Here is a 24,537-nt window from a genome sequence, read left to right as displayed (position 1 = left end):
TTGTACAGCTATGGGATTCTCTCGGTCTCAGCCGGATACGACTTCACGACATCGCTATCGCCACAATATGAGGTTCAGTGACCATACTCCACAATCATCTATATAACATTTGAAGAACCATATTGCAAATTTATTCCTGAGCCTTGTGGTGATTATTTCTACCTGGCACACTAGCAAACTCAACAGTAACTTAGTAGACAAAATACTGTGTATTCGACATACTTTGTCCTTGTGGCAGCGTCCGCATGGGGGAAGTTATAATAATAATAATAATAATAATAATAATAACAGTGTTATGTCTTTTTCAGCTGTTCATTATGATACACAGGGAAGCAGATCATGTTATATAACCTGTCTCAGCGTCGCATAATTTATATGATTCCATTCCGAAATGCGATCGTTTTCTTGGTATGTAAACTTCCACTCTAGCCACCCTTTCCATAGTAGCAGGTTCTCATCAATTGACACTTTGCCATCAGGGGTATAAGCTCCCGAAAATTTTGCTAACAGGTCATCAAATACTGGATTTATCTTGTATATTTTAGGAGGAATTTGTCCATTATTCACCTCATTGTCAGAGATATGTAAAAAGCTGTGGAGGAAAATATAATAATAATAATAATAATAATAATAATAATAATAATATATTTCTCGCATTTGCTTGTTCACTACACCTATTTTCTATGAGCTGATGACACAGAAGAGATTTTTTTCTCGACTCCATCGTTTCATCTTATTAAACTGGGTTTTATGTGTGATTTTCTGCTATTCATCTTTTGTCTGTTCAGCTATATTCTGGCATAAATCGTCATAAAAAAGTTATTAAAATATTTTGCTCAGTTTTGTTCTCTGTAAAACTCTCCCTTTACATCATGGTGGGATTTTGGATCAAAGCAGGACCTTCTTTGTACATTTTCAGTATAAGCTGACGAAGAACTTGCACTGGTTGAATTGTCACTGTCTTAATCACTACTTGAACTGGAATCGAACACGTGCTGTCTCTTTTGCGACTGCTGAACATTCGCATCAGCTGGGCCCGAACCCTGTACATTCGAGCCTGCAGTACTTATTCCAGGTACTTTCCTGTCACGAATTCCCCTTCGGCAGAACTTCACTAACATCACTATTCTCCCCACTAAATTCCAACATTTTGTTTATCATGACCCCTAAATTGTCTGCCTCTAATGGTGGAAACCGGTGATTCCTTTCAGATATTTTAGCGGAAAAAATGTAAGAAAAAGGATCAAATAGAACTCTGATCTCTGCATTTTGGATGGAAATCATGTAATGAGCCTGTATTACGGATGCGTACGATAATAAATGTTGTGTAACTCGCGGTAAACACACACTCCAGTTGTGAAGGAAGAACTCAAGACTGGGGATAATAAATCAGGTCACAGTTCTAAAATGTCATCAGAGAAGTCTGTTCAGTATCATAATCTCTAGAAATCCCTTCTACAGTAATATTATTACATCCAAGGGACGATTAGGTGATGAGCTAAAGCTTCAGCCTTTGTCAGCGTGAAGCTATTAGGCCTTAGGTCGTTCTTGCCCGGATGTAAGTTGCGTATTTAATGATGCAACTCGTGGATGACACATTGGTGTTGGTAGAACATAGTTGAAAAAATTCACATCACAGGGCAGACTTATCCAGAATATGCTGCTGAAAAGGAAATAAAACTCTGCAGGCAGGCAACCGAGAAAAAAATTAAATCGAATTGGCGGATATATCCACGTTCCCCGCCAAGCAAGCTAGTTGCAGCCGCGGATCTTGCTGTATCGCCCACCGGACGGGTTAATAACAGCTCTTCAGCAATTGTGCAACACAGATCAGGACCCTTTAGAATCAAGAGGATATCACCTTTACGAAGGACCTCCAGGGGAAAGGATGATGAAAAATGTTCCTCAATTCGGAGTAGTCTTTGCATGTTAGGTTCAGTCGAATATTTTCATCAAACTCTCCGAGAACGACAATCTTAACAAAGTAGAGACAAAACCTTACATTGATAAATGTCCATGCTCCAACGAATGAAAAAATTACAACAGAAAAGGAAGAAATGAAAAAATGTTGGGAAGAACTTGACCAGTTGATACCAAACATCCCTGATACACATAATAAAATCCTACGTGGGGACTTCACTGCGAAAATAGGATAAGAAAGAACATTCATACAGTGGTGGGACAATGGCCAGCTCATAAATTAACAAACAAGAATGGACAAAGATTAATTGAACTTTATATAGATCATGGATTAATTTTGGAAACCAAGCCACACAAACTAATGACTTGGAATTGCTCTAACATTAAATTGGAGAAGGGGGGGGGGGGGGTCCAGATAGATTGTGTAGCCATGGACAAGAATTATTACAAATACATCTATAATGTAAAAGTCCTCCATGAGGTAGACATCAGTTCTGATCACTACATCTCAAAGATTAAAATCAAGTTCACACCAAAAAGAAACACAGACGATCCAAATCCAATAGGAGGAAGAATTATGATCCTGTTTATGTATATAAATAAAGGTGTAGGAGGTCCGTTGCCTGTAATTTTGTTTATTTTGCTAATTTTTCAGATATTTATTCATTTTAGGTCAACTCAAGACATCAGTGGTTTTTAACTTTCATGTTTTGTTTGTTTGTTCCACCATGACAGCGAAACGGCTGGATAGATCTCGACCAAACTTCATATTTAGAATATACTCATCCATGAGCAGGTTTTGATATGCATGTGGAGAGCAAATTAGTTATTTGATATTTTCTCATGCACTATTGATTTTTTTGTAAAATCTGTAGACTATATGTGAAACTTCCCTTCATTATATACTTTGTGTAATATACATAATTTTGCGTACTCTTGAAATTACTGAGAAAATTACTATTTTCTACAGGCTTCATGCTCTGTGTCGAGTGGTGGATACCCTCGCAGACCGCCAACAAACTTAACAGTTTTCTGAATGTCTTAATTTTACCCCTACCCCCAAATCAAGATGGCAGAAACAATCTGCCAGACGAGTTAGAAAATTGAAAAGTGGCGGAGTTACAGATTTTAGCCTGTACGTGACGGAAAAATTCCAAGATGTTCAAATGTGTATCATTTTAGCCCCAAAAAATATTGAAATATGGAGGCAATTTTAATGACTGTGCAAACCTTAGTTTTGATGTAATTGGTGGCTATATGCTAAGTCATATCACAAAACAGATAACACAATCGCAGCTCAATTTGGAGTGATCTACAACTTTGCTCTTTTGACTTTTTGTCATATCTTGATCCCTTATACGTTAGATAGAGCTGCATTTCTCGATTGTAGGTAAAGTTTGTCATTTTTAGACGTATATTTTATAGTTTGACACACTTATATAGAAGGTAGGATCATCGAATTTGGCACGTACTTTGGTACAGACAGTGGCCATATGCGAGCCAAGTTTTATGGTTCTATTTGCTGCATGAGTATGCAAAAATCAATAGCAGTGTGTGAAAACTGTATGAAAAATTTCACCCTATTCAAAGCTTCTAACTCAGTTTAACACATAAATGTAGGAGATACAAGAAAATTTCACAGGACCAACCATGCAGACCACTAAAAAGGATGTCTGATAGCGCAATTTATTTGTCAGTATGACGTATCATTTAGGAGCAATAAATCTAGAAATGACGTCTGCATTTATAAACTTGCTCATACTTGTAGGGAACTGTTGTGTGTAATTTTGTTTATTTTGCCAGTTTTTTGGGTATTTATCTGTTATGGGTCAACTCAAGACTATCAGAGGTTTTTAGCTTTCATGTTTGTCTGTCTGTTTGTCTGTTCCACCATGTGGTGAAACGGCTGGATAGATCGTGACCAAACTTCACATTTAGAGTATACTTATCCAGGAACAGGTCTTATATGCATATGATTTAAAAATCACAGAATAGGTTGGGGTTAATATGGAGATGAAACGAGTTATTTGATATTTTCTTATACACTATTGATTTTCTGTAGAATCTGTACACTGTATATGAAACGTTCCTTCTTTTAAAATAATTTTCGTTATTTTCATAATTTCACTTACTCTCTTCAAATGACAGAGAAAATTACTATTTTCTGCGGGTTTCATGCTCTGCGTCGAGTGACGGACAGCCTTGCAGACCTACAGTGAACCTACTGGTTACTATGGCAACGTCTATAACTGCTGGCCAGCAGAGAAGTAACGTAATGTCATTTTTGTGATCATTCCAGTAAACTCGTGGTGGTTTGTTGAGCAGAAGGTGAGAGAGATGTCAAGCTGCCATTCTACAGGATATTTGCAGAATTCAGTGGGAGGTTACAATCATCTTTGAATAAAACTAGGCGTGGCTCTTAATATTTCAATAGAACCATGGAATGTAGCCCATTATTTCACACCATAAGGTGTTTTGCATTAAACCTAATTTTTAAAAGAAATAAAAAGACTACTGACGATTCCAGACAAAATGTAAGCAACTAGGAACTGGATAAATTAGACATACATGACTCGAAAATATCACTGCCTTCTGGATAAATTAAAGACAAGTGACTAAGAAACTTATTTCTGCCTTCTGAATTCTACTTTTAATTATTTTTGAGCGAAATAATGAGAAAAATTAGTGTCAGGAAACCACGGTTTCGAAACCAAGGATTAGCAATGGTGTAACAGGTTAATGACAGTACCATGGTAAGACAACTTACCATGGTTTCGTAATGCCTGATATTCACAGAGAATGGTGCACCTGGACATAAGTTGCATAACGTTCCTATCGTTAACTGGAACTTGCTTAGAATCAAATAGTAGGAGGTAGATTGTAACAATTTCTATGGCAACAAAAAAATGAGCTGCCTTGGAAAATCTTCGTTCAAAGCCTAAAAACACCAGTTCACATCTAGGGCGCCTGAGAATGCTTCGGAATGTGTGTGTGAATGTTTGAATATGGTCAGATTTAGGAAGAAATTTGGGGAATGATGGTGACAGCAGGCCAGGTTTACCTCTCAGAGGAAACATTATTATAAATCGAGGGCACCTGAGGCTGGCTTTAATAACGCTGCTTTTCGCCCCAAGTTTTCTGAAGGCACAGAGGAACCAGGTATTTTGAGCCACAAGATTTCATTTATGTATAGGTAGATCTACCGACACAAGCTTTGCTGATTTCCAGCTTGTCACGAGTGACACCTCTTCACGTACCATCAGGCCGAGGCAAGATCACACCCACTGCTGGTTTTGAAATTTGAGGCTCAGCATAAGAACGCTAATTTTTACCCCCTGCCCCATATCATGATTGCGGACACAATCTGCAGGACGAGCGAGAAAATTGAAATTTGGCAAAATTATAGCTTTTAGCCTGTAACCGATGAAAAAATTCAGAGATGTTCAAATGGTTAACTTTTTTAGCCCTGAAAAATATCCGAATATGGAGGTGATTTCAATGACGGTGCAGATCTTTGCTTCAGGGTAAAAGGTACCTAAATGGTAAGCCATATCACAAAGCACAAAGCGCATAGCAATCTCCACCCAATTTGGAGTGATCTCCAACTTTGCTCCTATGACTTTTTATCGTATCTCGATACCTTACATGTTAGAGCTGCATTTCTCGATTGTAAGTAACGCAATTTTTAGATGTATATTTTATAGTTTGACACATTTGTAGAGAAGATAGAATCATCAAATTGGCACGCACTTTAGCACAAACACTGGCTGTATGCGAACCAAATTTTATGATACTAGCTGCCAGATAAGTGTGCGAAAAATGAAGCAGTGTGTGGAAACAGTACCCTAATTTCACCCTATTCAAAGTTTCCAACTCAGTCTGATGCGGAAATGTAGGAGATACGAGAAAATTTCGTAGGACCAACCATGTAGACCACTAAAAAGGCATTTGATGGCGCAATACCTTTGTTGATATAACATACTGTTTAGCAACAGTTAATCTTGAAATGAAGGGGTGCAATTATAAACGTGCATATACAGCAGAAGTCCGCTATAGCGAGTACTGCTTATAACGAGAATCCCGTTATACCGACGATATTTTATGTCCCTTCAAAATTCCTGTGTTAAACTGTGTGTAATCCTTCGGTTACAGCGAGAGCCCTGTCACTGACGCATTCGTTATTACGAGCGATTAAGCGCGCGCGATTTTTTCCGTTATCGATATTTATGCACACCAGCCATTATGATGCATCGTTTCCTCGCTATGTCCACTAGCGAGTTTTCTCGTCGACATTCGAAGGCGATGTCGGAGTGTATTAGTAATACCCGTCGCCTGCTCTTCCGTAAAGAAAATTCGAAATGGAAGAGAACATATTTTCTTAATAAATGCGTAAATAACATGTCCGATAACAGTTCTTAACCCATTAAAAATAAAGGCTGACTAAACGATTGCTTAATTTTAATGCTAAATACTGCAATTAAGTAAAAATGAGATACACCTCGAGATATGGCAGAGTGCATAATTGATTTCACAGGTTAGTTTATATTTTCTCGCGTCTGGTTAAATTACGGGAAGTTTATCATCATGTAAATTTATAGCGAGAAGGTTTATAATTTCTCTAGTGGCGCTTGAAGTATGCTTTCATCATATGTATAGTACGGTTAAGTTAGGATAAGTGACGCTGTTTGAATAAGGAAACCGAAACTTTTGCCACAAAATGCGATCGATCATCTATGGTACGGTATAGTTTTCTCATTATGTTCATTTGCGATCTGGCAACCCTCGCGGTATCCACTTTGCTTCTTTTCATCCCCGCACGCACATACAAAATTCGTTGACAATAACCGACCGCTTCTTTATTATACATCGCTAGCCGTGACAACCGGTTGTACAGTGCCTGTGTGTAACGTCACTGGATCTCGGGAAATAGTGAAGAGAGAATGACATTCTATTAGCCTCTACAAAAACGTTTCTTAAATCTGCACTATGGCATCAAAACATGCGAGCCTTCGAATTCGTAGAAAGGCCACGGCTACACAGTGGCAGAGTTATAATGCGTCTACTGTACCTGACTAGTAAAATTAAGTTTTATAGACAGCAAGAATATTTTCGTGATGGATAATCGTAAAGATACGTGGAACAGGTAATGCCGGCAAATTGTGAACGGGTTCTCGTCGATATTATGCCAATTTTAAGTTAGCGGTAATGGTTATTAAACACTCGGAAATATAGAATAATTGTGCAGCCGCAAGAAAATATGGCGTAGGCCTAACTAAGTCAATATTTGGGGTCAGTGCGAAGACAAAGATACAAAAAATGCATTCAGTGGTCCGCAGCAAGGACGCTTTAAAGAAGTCGAAAATGAAATTATGAAGTATGTGAACAAAAAACGCAAGGGCGGAAAGGCCATACCGTGGCGCAATAAACTCGTTCGTTGACTTTCAACGTCCGCGATTAGGCCTAGCTATCCGCTGAAGTTGGCCAAACCCAGCAAGCGAGACGTGCGTGTAGCGGTAGCCGGTTATATCTGACGCTGAGTAAAAATACCGTAAAAGTTTTTATAGACGGCAAGAATATGTTCCTGACGGATCGCCGTATTGTAGAGACGCATGGAATAGGTTTTGCCGGCAAATTTTCAACGGGTTCTCTTCGATATTATGATGCCAATTTTAAGTTAATGATCATTAAACCCGCGGAAATAAAGAATAATTGTGCAGCCGCAAAAAATGCGGCGTAAGGAAAGCCGATGTTCGGCGTCTAAAAATTGTGTAAAAATGCGTACTGTACAACAAAGGCATTCATATGATTTTACAACGCACTTTTTTTAGCATGATTAAAAATTTTGAAGGAAAGAGTGGGGTTCGTCCTGGATTCGGAGAAATACGAAACTGTCTTTTTTTTCAGAATGAAAATAAACATACAATTTCAAGTAGTATCGGATTTCGAAAAATAACAAACACGTAAGTCGTAGTGTGGATATCGTCCGCGGAAATGCAAGTTTTGAACAGACTGATTGCTGTTTCATACCGATTTTTCCGAATTTTATAAAAAATTGGAAATAACGACAATCCGTTATAGCGAGTAAATTTTCCACTGTTGTGAATTCTCGCTGTAATGGACTTCTTCTGTACTTTCATATATCTATATATATACATACTGTTCTTTGAATTTGATTTGTAGCAATCTAAAATGGGGAGGGGTCTGCCATCATAATAAATAACTCCCCAAATCGATAGTGACTGTCAGTAGGAGAGGGATATGCTATTCTAATCAAAACTCCCCTCATCAACTGTGTCTGGCAGTAGGAAAGGTTGCCTGCCATTATAACAGAAACTTCCCAACCCCACTGTAAGTGGCATTAGTAAACAGGGCCTGCCATTGTTACATAAAATCCCCTTATCGATTTGACTGCCAGTAGTCAAGGGAGCCTGCAATTTTGGTCAGAACTTCCCTACCCGATTGTCTCCATCAGTAGGCAAAGGTGTCCGCCATTATAAACAAAATTCCCAACTAGATTGTGACTGGTAGTAGGCAAAGTGCTGGGCTGAGTGGCTCAGACGGTTGAGGCGCTGGCCTTCTGACCCCAACTTGGCAGGTTCGATCCTGGCTCTGTCCGGTGGTATTTGAAGGTGCTCAGATACGACAGCCTTGTGTCAGTAGATTTGCTGGCACGTAAAAGAAATCCTGCGAAAATAAATTCCGGCACCTCGGCGTCTCCGAAGACCGTAAAAGTAGTTAGTGGGACGTAAAGCAAATAACATTATTATTATTAGTAGTAGTAGTAGTAGTAGTAGTAGTAGTATAGTAGTAGTAGTAGTAGTAGGCAAAGTGGCATGCTATTATAATCGAAACTCCCCAGCCCGAATGTGACTTGCAGTAGGAAAGTATGCCTCTCATTATAATGAAGACACCCTAATTCTATTGTAACTGGCAGTACACAAGGTGGAATGCTATTATAATGAAACTGTCCAACTTGATTGTGACTGGCAGCATGCAAAGAGGGCTGTCATTTTAATCAAAACTCTCAATTTCAATTTTGACTGACGGTAGGCAAGTGTGCCTGCCATTATAATCAAAATTCCTCAACTCATTTGTGACTGGCATTAGGAAGGGGGACTGTCAATGTATTGAAACTCTTCTTCATTAGCCTCTTCATACACAGTAGGTATAGACTGATTTGTAGAAGTTGTAACCTTTTTTGATGATAATAATAAATAAAATGATGGATAAAAATATATAAATAGAATTACTCAAAAACTTCATAGAATACTTGAAATAATTAAATTAATAAAATAGTTAATCGAAATGTCCGTAGTGTGGGCGCCAGAGTTCACCAGAATGGATCCCTCGAATTTTGATAGAGCATGATAAACTTTATATCCCAGTGCGTGTACATAATGCTGCATACTGGTACATCTGCTGCAGGCCTTACCTAACCTCCTGAAAACGACTAAATAGGTAGGAAGTGCACCTAGGTTCATCAATAACACTGATTCTAAAATAGCTTACTATATTCTTAACAAATTCCGTGCATGAGCACCTCATCAACATACAACATTATACATATAATACACACATAAAATATTGCTGGAAGACTCCATATTTACAACAACAACAATAATGAAAATCGTGGGAAAACGAAAGCGAGAACTAAGCTACCATTTGTAGATAGTCCGATGAACAATGTACATGTATGAAGATAAATATGCTTCACTGTCTCTATATCAGTTCGACTTACCGGTTCTCATAATTGGCAGTTATCACATCGCACAGATACTGTACCTTGTAATACTGTGTTCACATATTTTAACACTTGTTGTAAAGATATATATACACAGGTCTGTCGATCCTCAACAAAAATTATGGAAAGTCTGAGATAGCTTTCACCAACATATAATGCCAGACCGCCACAAGTGCTACAATACTTAATGCGCAAGCGCTCCACACTCAGCCACTTTCCACGAACATAACAAGACTACGCTCCACGAACGTTTGAAGTCCAGTCCATTGCAGCCGTGTCACTCCCGTACCGTGTATCAGCACCACTTCCTTCCTGTACAGTGTGTCAGTTGTCGTTCCTTCATACAGTGTTACTGCTTGTAGTTGTAGTAGTTGTCTTCCTTCTCGTTCCTTTACAATGTCCCCTGTTGCCGCCGTTTGATCAACCTTTATAGACATCAACATACCCCTCCTCTCAGATGATACGCGTGGATTGGTGCTTGCCAGCCAATCATGAGTGAACCTCTTGTCAAGACCTTGCTCCCAAGAGATAAACAAACTCTGGGGTTTATTACATGAGTCAACGAACTTCCCTAATACAACAACAAGCTCATCTCATCAGGCTGGAATATATACATGACTCATGGAATATCCCGACACAAGTACGTCACAACAAACACTGGGGTAGCCACATGACTCATCCAAATTACCAGAGTTATTAAAGCAATGTTTTCCCACTCGTGCAAAACAAATTACTCATACCTACATATGTGGATATCTTCCAGCTTACTAATATAAATGGCAAAATATACAAATGAAATACTGATAATAATAATAATAATAATAATAATAATAAATCGAATACTGACAATAATATCTCTAACTTCTAAAATAATTCGGGGGTGTGATATATGTACTATCACATAACGCCCACTTGGTGAATCGATGATATCACATATTATGATTCACCATAAAACAGAACTTCATACATAACCTAACTGTACACTATAATTACTGTAATAATGATATATACATTGAGTCTACTGCATTGTATTCGCACACGCGAGATACAATTTGTCCAAACAATAGTAATAATATGGCTATATACACACAACTCTGGTTGTTCCATATACCATTGAACACAATCCCGTCTTGCTACTGTACACATAACTCATAATTGATAATATATGCATCCAAGGTGCAGATCCTATCTCTTATATCTGCGAAGGCTATAGATATTAAATGTCCCAAGGACCTTATTTTCAGCGGTTAGGAGCCTATAAGCACATTTGCCTATTCTACTGTCCACAATATACGGACCCTGATATAATTGAAAAAACTGTACATAAACTTAACATCAGCATCGATAAGCGAGGAATGCGTACCGCAATAAAATCTAAATAAATCTAGAATCCACTCTATCTCACACACAAACATTCATCCCATCCAGTCACACAAGAATTATACAAGCTTTCATTCAGAACATTCATAACCAAGAAATCCCTCTTTCTTTAATATTCGGGAATCTTACTATGGTTTCTCTTCCACAAAACCATAATTAATGCAAGCAAACAGATCACATACTTTTTCACACATTCCACATCAATATCATACAGCACGTCATTGAAATCATTCACACAACTCTCAGCATTAAATAAAATATTATGCACACGCCTGAAACGACTTTCTTTCATCTCACGCACACTTCCATTCTCACACACGCTCACTCTATTACTGAAATTCTTACCATAATTCAATTCGAGATCACCATCATTACCACATTCCATACCGGCTCCTACTCGCACCACTTTCATGCCAACAACACTGCTACTTTCGATTCTCTTATCAGAAGTTTCATTAATTTTAAAGTCACCATTTTCATACATAATGGACCTAACTTTACTCTCCTCACGTACACTTAAATCAACAAAAACATCCTCATGATGTATACTCCGTAAGCACTCTTCACTTACAAAACAACCTTCATCAACTTCACAAAAAACTTCACTTTCAATTTCAGAAACTTCCACAAGATTATCGATCGCAACACCGCTATTACCATCACCACTAGCACAAAGTAAGACATCCGACACATCTTTCTTACTTTCATCACGCCCCCTTTCTCAAAATCTCCCTGAACACAAAACACATGGTCATACAATAATTCCTCTTTCACGTCTACCTCATAACTTACCTGTTTCATCGCGTGAATAGGAATTTTGGTATCGGACTGCCTATCTGACCCAACTAAGAAGTCTGATTCCGGTTTAAATTACTTGACGTGGACAGTTCACTATTATCATGTCTCGGCACTTGATCTGGAGGTCTTTGATCCGTACGCCCCCTACTTGCTGATTCCCCTTGATTAGGTCTTCTGCCATAATATTCTTGGTGATTACCTCCTTGATTAGAGTGTCTGTTTCCTCTTCCGGAATTACCACCCTGATTCCCTTGCCTAGAATGACTGAAATTCTGATTGTTCCTATCTCCCGCTACCTGATTACCTTATCTCCCATTATCCCCGTAATTCCTACCTTCACTTTGCCTAGTCCTCCCTTGTCCTTCCAAAGCATCAAACCTCTCTAACAGCTGCTCTAATTCTTTAATCGTAACAATATTCTGCATACATGCAGCTAATCCGACCTTCTCAGGAAAATGCCTCAACATCTGGCGGACTGTATCTCTCTCCGATGCTAGACCTTCAATATTCTGGCTGATCAGAACATGTGCCAAGAAATACTCCGTCATAGATACACCTTCCTGAGGTTTATACTTGCCAAATAGCACGCGATCCCTTTCCCTTCCCTGAATAGCTTCGCTCCAAAACTTAGAACTAAATTTCTCCCTAAATTCCTCTAAACTCGAAATACCTTGTCTATAAACTTGAAACCAAGATCTCGCTTCTCCAACAAATGCAACATCCAACAGCTCATCAACCATACTCCACTCAATTAAACCATCGTCAAGATTCTTGGAAAATTGTTTCTCTACCGTTTTCAAGAATTCCATCGGATTAAACTGCCGGTCATTAAATTTGGGTAATTCAGAGTCCTTCGTACAAGATACGTACCTATTACATGTACTGCTACCTACTTGGATTTGACTGATTTCCTGCCTTAATTTTACATGATATGCTTTAATTCCTTCAACTACCATTCTGGCATTTCCTTCTACTGACTTGAGGTCTTTCTCCAATTTCTCAACCTTTTCATCTATTTGCTTCGCTAAAACATTCTGGCTGGTTTTAATTCTATCTATTTCTTCGACTTTATCTTCTACTATTTTTATTCTCTTATCACACTCCTTGCTGTTTTCAACAAATTCCTTCCTAACTACATTAAATCGGCATTCGATTTTCTCAGTCAATTCCAAGCATTGAGATTCTACCTTATTATTGACTTCCTGAATTTCCCTGCTTTGATGGTCAAACTTCTGGTTTAATTCATCTATTCTACCATTCACAACACTACTTAAACTATCAATTTTACTAGACAATTCCACACTCACTGAATTTAACTTCTTACTCTGATTATCGATTTTACTGGACAGTTCCGTACTAACTGAATTTAATTCACTATTAATACTGTATATTTCATTACTTAAACTCAATTCACTCTTCAACTCTTTACTCTGACTATCAATCTTACTGGACAGTTCAACATTGTTATTATCGATTTTACTGGATAATACATCACTCTTACTGTTAAATTCACCCTTCAACTCTTTACTGAACTGATTAAATAGTGATTGAAGCATACTAAGAGTTAAGGTCACCCCTTGATCCCCTACATTCTGAGTTTGAGACGGGTTACTCGGTTCCTCACCTATCGTTGCCGATTGATCTTTCCTACTATCAGCCATTTCGCTACTCTCACTTAAATTCGATAGACTCAATGTGGTGGAATTCTTTTGACTTCTCTTATCCTGATTCATAGTACCAACAACTTTAACAACCTCTCTATTTCTCAATTTTATAATACTCGACTCGCTACAACATTTCTTCATACTCCAACATACATATCACGTACATATAAAACACTTCACTCACATAGTTTGCAGAATTCCAACCACACCTGACAAGTGCACCTACGCTTATAAGCCTAACAGATGTACCAATCATTCAGCCACACGTTGGGAAGCCAATTGTAACCTTTTTTGATGATAATAATAAATAAAATCATGAATAAAAATATATAAATAAAATTACTCAAAAACTTCATAGAATACTTGAAATAATTAAATTAATAAAATAGTTAATCGAAATGTCCGTAGTATGGGCACCAGAGTTCACCAGAATGGATCCCACGAATTTTGATAGAGCATGATAAACTTTATATCCCAGGGCATGTACATAATGCTGCGTACTGGTACATCTGCTGCAGGCCTTACCTAACCTCCTGAAAACGACTAAATAGGTAGGAACTGCACCTAGGTTCATCAATAACACTGATTCTGAAATAGCTAACTATATTCTTAACAAATTCTGTGCATGAGCACCTCATCAACATACAACATTATACATATAATACACACATAAAATATTGCTGGAAGACTCCATATTTACAACAACAACAATAATGAAAATCGTGGGAAAACGAAAGCGAGAACTAAGCTACCATTTGTAGATAGTCCGATGAACAATGTACAGTTATGAAGATAAATACCCTTCACTGTCTCTATATCAATTCGACTTACCAATTCTCATAATCGGCAGTTATCACATCGCACAGATACTGTACCTTGTACTACTGTGTTCACATATTTTAACACTTGTTGTAAAGATATATACACAGGTCTGTCGATCCTCAACAAAAATTATGGAAAGTCTGAGATAGCTTTCACCAACATATAATGCCAGACCGCCACAAGTGCTACAATACTTAATGCGCAAGCGCTCCACACTCAGCCACTTTCCACGAACATAACAAGACTACGCTCCACGAACGTTTGAAGTCCAGTCCATTGCAGCCGTGTCACTCCCGTACCGTGTATCAGCACCACTTCCTTCCTGTACAGTGTGTCAGTTGTCGTTCCTTCATACAGTGTTACTGCTTGTAGTTGTAGTAGTTGTCTTCCTTCTCGTTCCTTTACAATGTCCCCTGTTGCCGCCGTTTGATCAACCTTTATAGACATCAACATACCCCTCCTCTCAGATGATACGCGTGGATTGGTGCTTGCCAGCCAATCATGAGTGAACCTCTTGTCAAGACCTTGCTCCCAAGAGATAAACAAACTCTGGGGTTTATTACATGAGTCAACGAACTTCCCTAATACAACAACAAGCTCATCTCATCAGGCTGGAATATATACATGACTCATGGAATATCCCAACACAAGTACGTCACAAACACTGGGGTAGCCACATGACTCATCCAAATTACCAGAGTTATTAAAGCAATGTTTTCCCACTCGTGCAAAACAAATTACTCATACCTACATATGTGGATATCTTCCAGCTTACTAATATAAATGGCAAAATATACAAATGAAATACTGATGATAATAATAATAATAATAATAATAATAATAATAATAATAAATCGAATACTGACAATAATATCTCTAACTTCTACATATAATTCGGGGGTGTGATATATGTACTATCACAGAGTATAAAATGGTTTGTTGATACATTTATGTATTGCAGAAGTCTCAAGTCGTATAGAGGATCATAAATATTTTTAGATAGCAGTGAGCTGAGTGCACGTGAGGAAGCCTAGTGGATGGTATATGGGGGTGGAGCATTATTTATTTCTGTTCCCAATTGAGATTCGCTCTTATAAAATATTTACGGTGTAAATGCAATATATATAAACATCATAGGATATGAACTTCATGGTTTTGATCCATATTGAATTGTGACACACAGTAATAATTATTAAACTAAAGTCATAATGGTTTTCCTTTTCAATACTATAATAAGCCATTTTTGAATTACATTTCTAAACTAGGGACTAGTTTCGGCCTTGGCTGGCCATCATCATCCTTAATGTAATACATCTAATAACTAAAACAAATGTACAAACACACAATTGACATTAAAAATCTGGGATGAACTCTGTGTAAAATATGACAAAATTAAATTAGGCTCTAAATTCTTAGCATCATGTTAAAGTGTTCCTGTAGTGCTTGTTAAAATTATGCTGAAATGCTGTGGGCATTGTCAGGACGGCATACGAAGATATGGTTAAAACTGACACATTCTTAATTTGTGGCTGGTATAAATTTGCTGTTCATTGCTGTGTCCATGAAGTTAATCTGAATAAATGATAGATAAAATTAATGAACTGTTTTATCTGTCATCATTATCTATCATTAATGAACTCTTTTATCTATCATTTATTCAGGTTAACTTCATGGACACTGTAGTGAATTGTGAATTTATACCAGCCACAAATTAAGAATGTGTCAGTTTTAACCATATCTTCGTGTGCCGTCCTGACAGTGTCCAACAGCATTTCAGTATGATTTTAACAACAAGCACTACGGGAACATTTTAACATGACGCTAAGAATTTAGAGCCTACTTTAATTTTGTCATATTTTACACATAGCTCATCCCAGATTTTTAATGTCAATTGTGTGTTTGTACATTTATTTTAGTTATTAGGCGCGTTACATCAGGGTTGATGATGGCCAGCCAAGGCCGAAACTAGTCCCTAATTTAGAAATGGAATTCAAAGATTGCATATTATAGTATTGAAAAGGTGGACCAATACAACATTAGTTTAATAATTATTATTGCAATATACAGGGTGATCCACTATTATATCCCTATTCTTATTTCACTACAGGAAAACCTCGTTAATTCGAAGTAGTTGGGACTCAAAAATCGGACTTCGAATTACGTGATTTCGAATTAACCGCCAATTCGCAATTCAGAAGTACCAACCCTTGCTGCCTTACAAAATATTCTATGGCCCGTTACTGCATGCAGTTAACCTTGATTCACAGTTTATACCCTTCAAATGCCATGAAAAAAAGAACTATTTCCAAAATGTATCCAAGAAGGTTCATTTACAGTATTCAAGTAATGCACTCGGACATCTCACTAACAAACATAACCTCACGCAACGAAAGAAAAAAAAAAGCACGATTCAAAGACGAGCAGAAATCTATGCTAGCTCCCATGTGCAAGTGCTTTATTATTTGAATCAGTATACTGTATGCATTTTAGATGCCTTGTATTTACAAAGAAAGTACCCGATGCCCTTAAAATCGAACTTTTCTATGACTATCCTTGTACGATTTCCCGCCATAGCACTTCTCTTGTACTTCAGAAATGTAAACACTTGCCGCGTCACAAAGTATTCTAAGACCCATTAATACATGCAATCACCTCGATTCACAGTTTAAACCTTTCAAATGCCATGGATAAAACGCTTTCCGAAATGTATCCAACAAGGTGCATTTACAATTTTCAAATAATGCACTTGGATAAATCCCTGACAAACATAACCTCACGCTACGAAAGAAAAAAAAAATAACACAATTCAAAGACGAGGATAAATTATGCCGGTTCCCCTGTGCATATGCATTATTTTTTGGATTTCTGTACTGTTTGCATTTTTAGATGCTTTGTACTGGTATGGAAAGTGCCCGACGCCCTTAAAACATTGTGGTTTATCGAACTTTCCTATGACGAGGGGATAAAGTTTCTTGCTTCCATCCCATGTGCATTCCACTCCAACGCACTTCTGTGACCCATTTAAAACCATAAGACCGTTTGGGCTTGCATTAAAATAAAGCAATGCAGTTTCACCGGCAATGACAATATTGTTCGGTGCCTACGAATTTATTATATGAGCTACGTTTTTTCGTCAACTGTCGGCATCGCCAGTGTTCGCGGATTTTGTTTTTCCGCACACTGCCTGTTGCTTGATATTACGGCGTCCCTTAAAAGGTGGAATACAAAAGAATTCCGATTTCATTCAACTTAGCAATCATGAGGCGCACTGTAGACGCAACGAAGTGAGTGTAAGTGCGGAAAGCTACCCTTCCACGTTTCGGAACGCGCGTTCTATTATGACGCGGAGCGGATAAATTTCGAGTTGAAATTACTCTGTGCCATACTCTTGTTTTAAAATGTAAAGGCAGTTTCGAATTAAAAGTCTGAATTTTGGTAATGGGGACGACATTGTACTTCGAATTACGAATTATCCGTATTTCGAATTAAACAATTTAAATAACATGCAAAACTGTATCTTATGTTTCCGGGAACGAGAGCTTCTTCGAATTAGGCGGGGTTTTGAATTAACCGATTTCGAATTATCGAGGTTCTACTGTATTATTCTGTCATTAACAATGCTACATGGTTGCTTTCAATTCTGTTACGTACTGTGGTCCTTGCCATTTCATATTTCAACATAGGCACCAGCATTAGCAGCACACCGTTGCAGTTGGAGCCCAATGTTCCTGACAGACCGTTGCAACATGTCGTTTGGTACCCTCGCACTCTCTTCTCTGATGACTGCTTCCAAAGTTTCCAAGTCACACGGTTGTCTGGCATACACCTTCTCTTTCAAATGCCCCCAGAGGAAAAATCCAATGGGTTCAAGCCTGGATTTCTCAGTGGCCACTCGACATTTCCGCAACGTCCAATACTGTAACGTGGCCCAGAAGAGCATTGTCAAGCCATTCTCGCAAAATCAATGCAAAATGGGGAGGTGCCGCATCGTGCATAAAGTGCACATTGCCCACTTCGTCCCAGGTTGTGAAACAATGGGATAAACAGAAGTTTTTCTAGCATGTTGGAATGGTCTGTCAGGAACATTGGGCCCCGACTGCAACGGTGTGCTGCTATGCTGGTGCCTACACTGAAATATGAAATGCCAAGGACCATAGTACATAATAGAATTGAAAACAACCATGTAACATTGTTAATGACAGAATAATAATGAAATAAAAATAAGGATGTAATAGTGGATCACCATGTATATAAAACTAAGAATGATGTGATTTATTTCTTATCTAGAACAGTTAGGTTCTTCAGTCTGTCAGAGCTGAAGAAATATCTGAAATACCTGAAAAAAGAAGTTACAGATGAATTGAATTAAAACTTTAATGAAATGGCTTTCATTACAACAAAAAAGAAGTTTTTCTAATGTATCCAGCCTTGACAATTTTAACCTTTTTCTTTATGCAGATGGCGCAATTGGATCATCCGTGGTATATTCACATGGCTCATGATTGGAGGTTTCTGCCTGCTCATTTACGCTGGTCCTTTGGCTCTTATGGTAACGGTAGGTATGATGTAGTGATGCTTGCTTTGAGTGTAGCAGGAGAGTGAATCTTGATTAACTGCCCATTTTTCTTTTCTTGCAGACTTTGGTGGTCCAGGTGCGCTGCTTTTCAGAAATCATCAATATTGGTTATGCTGTATATCGCATCCATGGCTTGCCGTGGTTTCGTTCTCTGTCATGGTACTTCCTCATTGCTTCTAACTACTTCTTTTATGGCGAGAGTTTGGTGGACTACTTTGGAGTGCTCATTAACCGCACGGTAGGAATTGTAGGCTTTGTGTGTTGAATTTTTTTTTAATACTCCATGTTTTACCACTCTTTTGTTCGGAAACAAATCGTTTACCAAATCCAGCCTTGAGTGAAGATTATTTTGAATATATGCTGTATTACTTCTGTGTTTGATATTATTTTCACTTATGTGGGCTGAAAATTTGGACAATCTTTGTAACTTTTGATTCTAATCACTAATGAATATTATTTATTGACTGTATTGTGGCAGGTTCTGAGGATCCGTAAAAATAAAATCGCAACTCAGAGGAACCGATAGCCTGTTTTTCTGTAGACTAAATTTATTAAACTACAGTACATATATGAACATATTTGGACTCCATTTGAGTGTGACTCAAAAATTTTATAAATTAAAGCCAGTTTAGTAATCAGTGTCTACAGCCAATGATAAATATTGCTGCATTGCCACACTACAGTAGCCTTTCTTTTTTATGAACATAGCAGAGATTATGACCAGCTGTGACTAAGCATTATCATCAGGTTAGTACTGTATGCACGTAAACTGTATGTCAGTTTATATATATATATATATATATTTGCTATTTGCTTTACCTCGCACCAACATAGATAGGTCTTATGGCGACGATGGTAGAGGAAAGGCCTAGGAATGGGAAGGAAGCGGCCGTGGCCTTAATTGAAGTACAGCTCCAGCATTTGCCTGCTGTGAAAATGGGAAACCATGGAAAACCATCTTCAGGGCTGCCGACAGTGGGGTTCGAACCCACTATCTTCCGGATGCAAGCTCACAGTTGTGTGCCCCTAACCACACGGCCAACTCGCGCGGTATTGTTTGTTGTACCAAGCCTAGTAGGAATATTGAAATTGTACTGATGCATATCTAAATATTTGGACAAAAACAATTAAGCTTCTCCTGAGAATACATAATTATTAACCTCTCAATCTGGGAGCACGCAAGTGCCACGCACGCGGTAGTCTTATCTATCGGCGGATGCACCTGACTGTCACGCTGAGTGCATTACTTGTTCCAAAACAGTCTAGCTTTGCAATTTCTTGACATTTCTTTGTACTATGTAACATATGAAACCTTGATACTCTGTTCTTTCCCATCGTGTGTATTTTTTTGGCCTACTGCTGTAAATTTGTGATGAAATACATCTTGATATCACATAGCAGACTGCTGTTGTTTCAAGTGAAAACATGGCATGTCCAAGTAACGGACGCCAGGAACTATTCTCCGCAGTACCTACATGCCGCTGAATAAGCGAGCATCAGCAGTTTAGTTGGCAGCACCGTGTCATATCTGTCATGCTCACTCACCGATAGGCCAAGGTCAACAGGATAGCAGTGCAGGGAATGCCACACATGTGAGCTGTGGGCTGTCGAAATTGTCAGTGTGTATTACGAGTGTTCAGATAGGTTATTGGAATAGTGCAACAGGATACAAGCAGTAATGTTTACTACTGAAGAGAGCTTTTTTCGTGGAATACGTTTTAATTATGTGCAGTCCATTACGCAAGAAATTTTAGTGATAATATGTGTAGACGTGTTGAAGTCTGTCTTCGAACACAAGGACAACACTTCCAGCATCTGTTATGAATTGCTCTGGTGAGTACAAAGTTTACTGTTTGTTTTGATACAAGCGGCAGCAGCCGTGATGCCAACTTAACTGCTGATGCCACCTCGCGCAGCAGCACGTAGGCACTGCGGAGAACACTTCCTGGCGCCTTGTACATCTTTTTTTTTTTTTTGCTAGGGGCTTTACGTCGCACCGACACAGATAGGTCTTATGGCGACGATGTACATCATTTAATCTTACGTCTGAACAAATTGTAGAATATTTACATGAACCGGGTGATAGTGATATTACAGTATTTGATAGCGGTAGTGAATTTGATAGTGATAAGTGATGAAGATTTTGTTGCCAGAAAGCAGCTGTGAAAATAATTATGAAAGTGTAAACCGCACCGATAGTGATGATGAAAATGGAATTGTCTTGCCATTGAAGTGTCAACATACACATGAAGACTGGAAATGGGATAAAGTGGATGATTCATACACCCCATAAAAAACTGCGTTTACTGGAAAATGTGGAGTAATAAACCAGATACAGTGTGTTTCAGAATAATTTAAACTGGTTTCTTGATATTGAAATATTGCTCGCAATTGCGAACGAGACAAATCGCTATAACAATGACTCCTTAATTTCAAAGATGACCTGACACCGCGGTCCAGAATTCATGACTGGAAAAATGTGGATTGTAATGAACTGTATGTTGATTTTGGATTACAGATACTCATGAGAATCACCGGTATTAAGAAGTCTTACATAAAATTAGATTTTAGTAAAAATCCTACTCTTGGCATGTCTATGTTTTTTTATAAACAATAGTGTAGTCATTCTTAATAAAACTGTTTTAAGATTAGCTAATGTGCTGATGATGCCCAATAAGAAGGGCGAAACATGTCCACAACTATCCAATCTTTTATGATTATTTAACCACAAAATGTGGTACTGCATGTATTGAATAGGTGATTAATAAATGTATACTTTGTGAATTGAATGTAATGTTTATGTTCTACAATGTAATGACACAGGACAGGTTTGAACTGATAGATTTTTACATTTTGTTGATAATGCATTATTCGAAAACTATGAAGGTGACAAAAAGTTGTTGAAATAAGTCGAATCATCACACACAAAAAGCTGTTTCTTTCCTTTCTTCTTCTCCTTCCTTTTCTTTGATAATTTGCTACTGCCCATTATTCTTATTAACAATATATTATTTAAACAGATATCACCACCTGTATTACTTTAATTTATATTTGGGGGCGGGGGATGCAGAGGAAGAATACACCCACGGTATGCCCTACCTGTCGTAAGAGGGGCCCCAGGGGCTCTCAACTTAGGAGCATGGGTAGGTGAACACAGGGCCCTTAGTGTAGTCCTGGCATTGATTTCTCTTATTTGTGCCAGGCTCCTCACTATCATCTATCACCGGGCGAGTTGGCCGTGCGCGTAGAGGCGCGCGGCTGTGAGCTTGCATCTGGGAGATAGTAGGTTCGAATCCCACTAATCGGCAGCCCTGAAGATGGTTTTCCGTGGTTTACCATTTTCACACCAGGCAAATGCTGGGGCTGTACCTTAATTAAGGCCACGGCCGCTTCCTTCCAACTCCTAGGCCTTTCCCATCCCATCGTCGCCATAAGACCTGTCTGTGTCGGTGCGACGTAAAGCCCCTAGCAAAAAAAAGAAAAACTATCATCTATCCTCTCTGACCTCCTTTGGTTAACTCTTGTTCTTTTCCGACCCTGATGGTATTAGAGCATTCAAGACCCTTTAAGAGAGTCTTGCATTTTCGCTCCCTTCATGGTTTTTGTCTTTCATTGTCCGGTACTTCATTTTTTGAAGTGTCGGAGCTCTTTTCTTTTTTTAAATTCCCTTTGGGTGGGGGATGCAGATGAATACACACACAGTATCCCCTGCCTGTTGTAAGTGGCGAATAAAATGGGCAACCAAAAGATGATACTTTTGGAACCATGAGACAATGTGATTAGTATCATTGCGTGATGAACACCATGGGTTGACTTTGTAGCGTTATTAACAAATACGCTACTTGTGATATTTATGTATATGTGAACTATCTACTGCCTACGCGACATATATTTATATGGTGTCTCTCATCGGAACTGGTATTTTGGTAAATTAACTAATTCCTCTACGGACATTATGGGCTAAGTACTGTACTGAGCCGTGATTTTCCTGTTCATATGGAACTGTTATTCAACTCTATGGAACGACTAAAACCTCGAGTCCGGTAGACTTGGTTATTTTAATGCATGAGCGCTATGAACTGTTGGAATATTGGTCATATTTTCTGTCTAAACGTGGCAATTGTGACTTTTCGGAACATTGTTTATTGCTTGGTAATACTTCTACGAGGTATTATTACATAGTGGAACGATATATGGACTCCTACGCCATCTGTGAGAGTGGCTACCAACTTTTCTTGGTGGATCGGCGGTCTCCGCCAGAGCGTGTAGCGGGGTTGAGACTGTGTTGCGCCTAGTGACAATGTGTGAAAGGCGCTTTTTAGCTGTTGGACGCGCTCGTGACTGGAAGCTAAGCCATGTCTAATGGCTACACTGTTACTCAAATAATTATGATTATGGAAGCTGTGGGAATTGGGTGATAAAGGAGAGTATACTTCGCCTAGCGAGGAAGAATAAATTGTGTTGTACAGTATTTAAGTATATTTGTGTTTAGTATGTAAGCCATTCTTAAAAAATTCTTATTTGTGAAGTGCCGTAGTAGTTGGTTATAGCACGAGGATGTTACCTGGGCATTACTGATCACCACAAAAGTTCGCCTTTAGGTCTTATTACTGTGTATATATCTTTTTTGGTGTAGATTTCTGTATTCTATGAGTGTATTTATTGTAAGTGAAGTTAAGCTACTGCTTGGTGATGGTGTTCATATTTGAAGTGTGTGCTGCGTAACGGCGAAGTGCAGTGTTTGCTCTAGGTAACAGTCAAAATTCGTTCCTGCCTTTTCTAAATTTTGTGATTCCCTTTGTTAATTCTTGTTTCTGGTGTATCTACATGTGATCTACGTGCGTTTTGAACAGCCGCAGCAGGATGCACTTGTTATGTAATTCTGTCCATGTGTAGTGGAAGTAGAGTACCAGAGTTTAGGGACTGTTGAACCTGTTTCTTATCGCAGGCCAACACATGTTGTGCACTTCCCCTAAAGGCTTGGCAAGTAGGGGAGGTTGACTCACGTGCCAGGCCACTTGCTGTACTCGAAAACCAGTCTAGGGTACTCTGTGTGAAAAGTATACAGAATCCTTACAGTGACATCAAAGATCCATACCAGCACATACATGCGAATCAAGTGTTGTGTAGTTGTGTGTGATTTCAATAAATTTCAATAAATCACTAATATCCAGTGACCCCGTTACTTTAAGAAATATATTCCACTATTAAATTTTAAATGCCAGCAAATCTGAAGAAAACAGTATTTGACCAATGCATCCTTCCTGTGCTGACTTATGGCTGTGAGACTTGGACTCTGAACGAATTCACAAAAGGGAAACTTCGGACCGCGCAGAGAGCCATGGAAAGGTCAATGCTAGGCTATACAAAGAAAGATAGGAAAAGAGCTGATGACATCCGGTCTGTTACAAAGGTTAAAGACATCTTAGAGAGAGTACGCTCCTTAAAATGGCAGTGGGCTGGCCATGTTGCACGAAGAAATGATGATAGATGGACAAAACTAGTGCTGGAGTGGAGTCCGAGAGAACATCGAAGGCCTAGAGGAAGACCACCGGACAGATGGGACAAAGATATCAAGAAGATCGCTGGTACCACTTGGATGAGATCTGCCCAAGACCGTTCCACTTGGAGAAGAC

At 38.6% G+C, this 24,537-nt stretch overlaps 1 protein-coding gene across 1 annotated transcript in view; it reads left to right on the top strand.

The window, feature by feature from the left end:
• The window catches only part of Cds (CDP-diacylglycerol synthase), a 222,750-nt gene that overhangs the window by 70,015 nt on the left and 128,198 nt on the right, over positions 1-24,537 (top strand). The window contains exons 3-4 of the mRNA XM_067142681.2: positions 18,784-18,880; positions 18,963-19,139. Of these exons, the coding sequence (XP_066998782.2) occupies positions 18,784-18,880; positions 18,963-19,139 (274 nt within the window). The remainder of the gene's footprint in view (positions 1-18,783; positions 18,881-18,962; positions 19,140-24,537) is intronic.

Source organism: Anabrus simplex, chromosome 1 (genome assembly GCF_040414725.1).
Source record: "Anabrus simplex isolate iqAnaSimp1 chromosome 1, ASM4041472v1, whole genome shotgun sequence".
Classification (NCBI taxonomy): domain Eukaryota; kingdom Metazoa; phylum Arthropoda; class Insecta; order Orthoptera; family Tettigoniidae; genus Anabrus; species Anabrus simplex.
The sequence above is the reverse complement of the archived record's forward strand: the minus strand, read 5'-3'. Positions and strand labels throughout refer to the sequence as shown.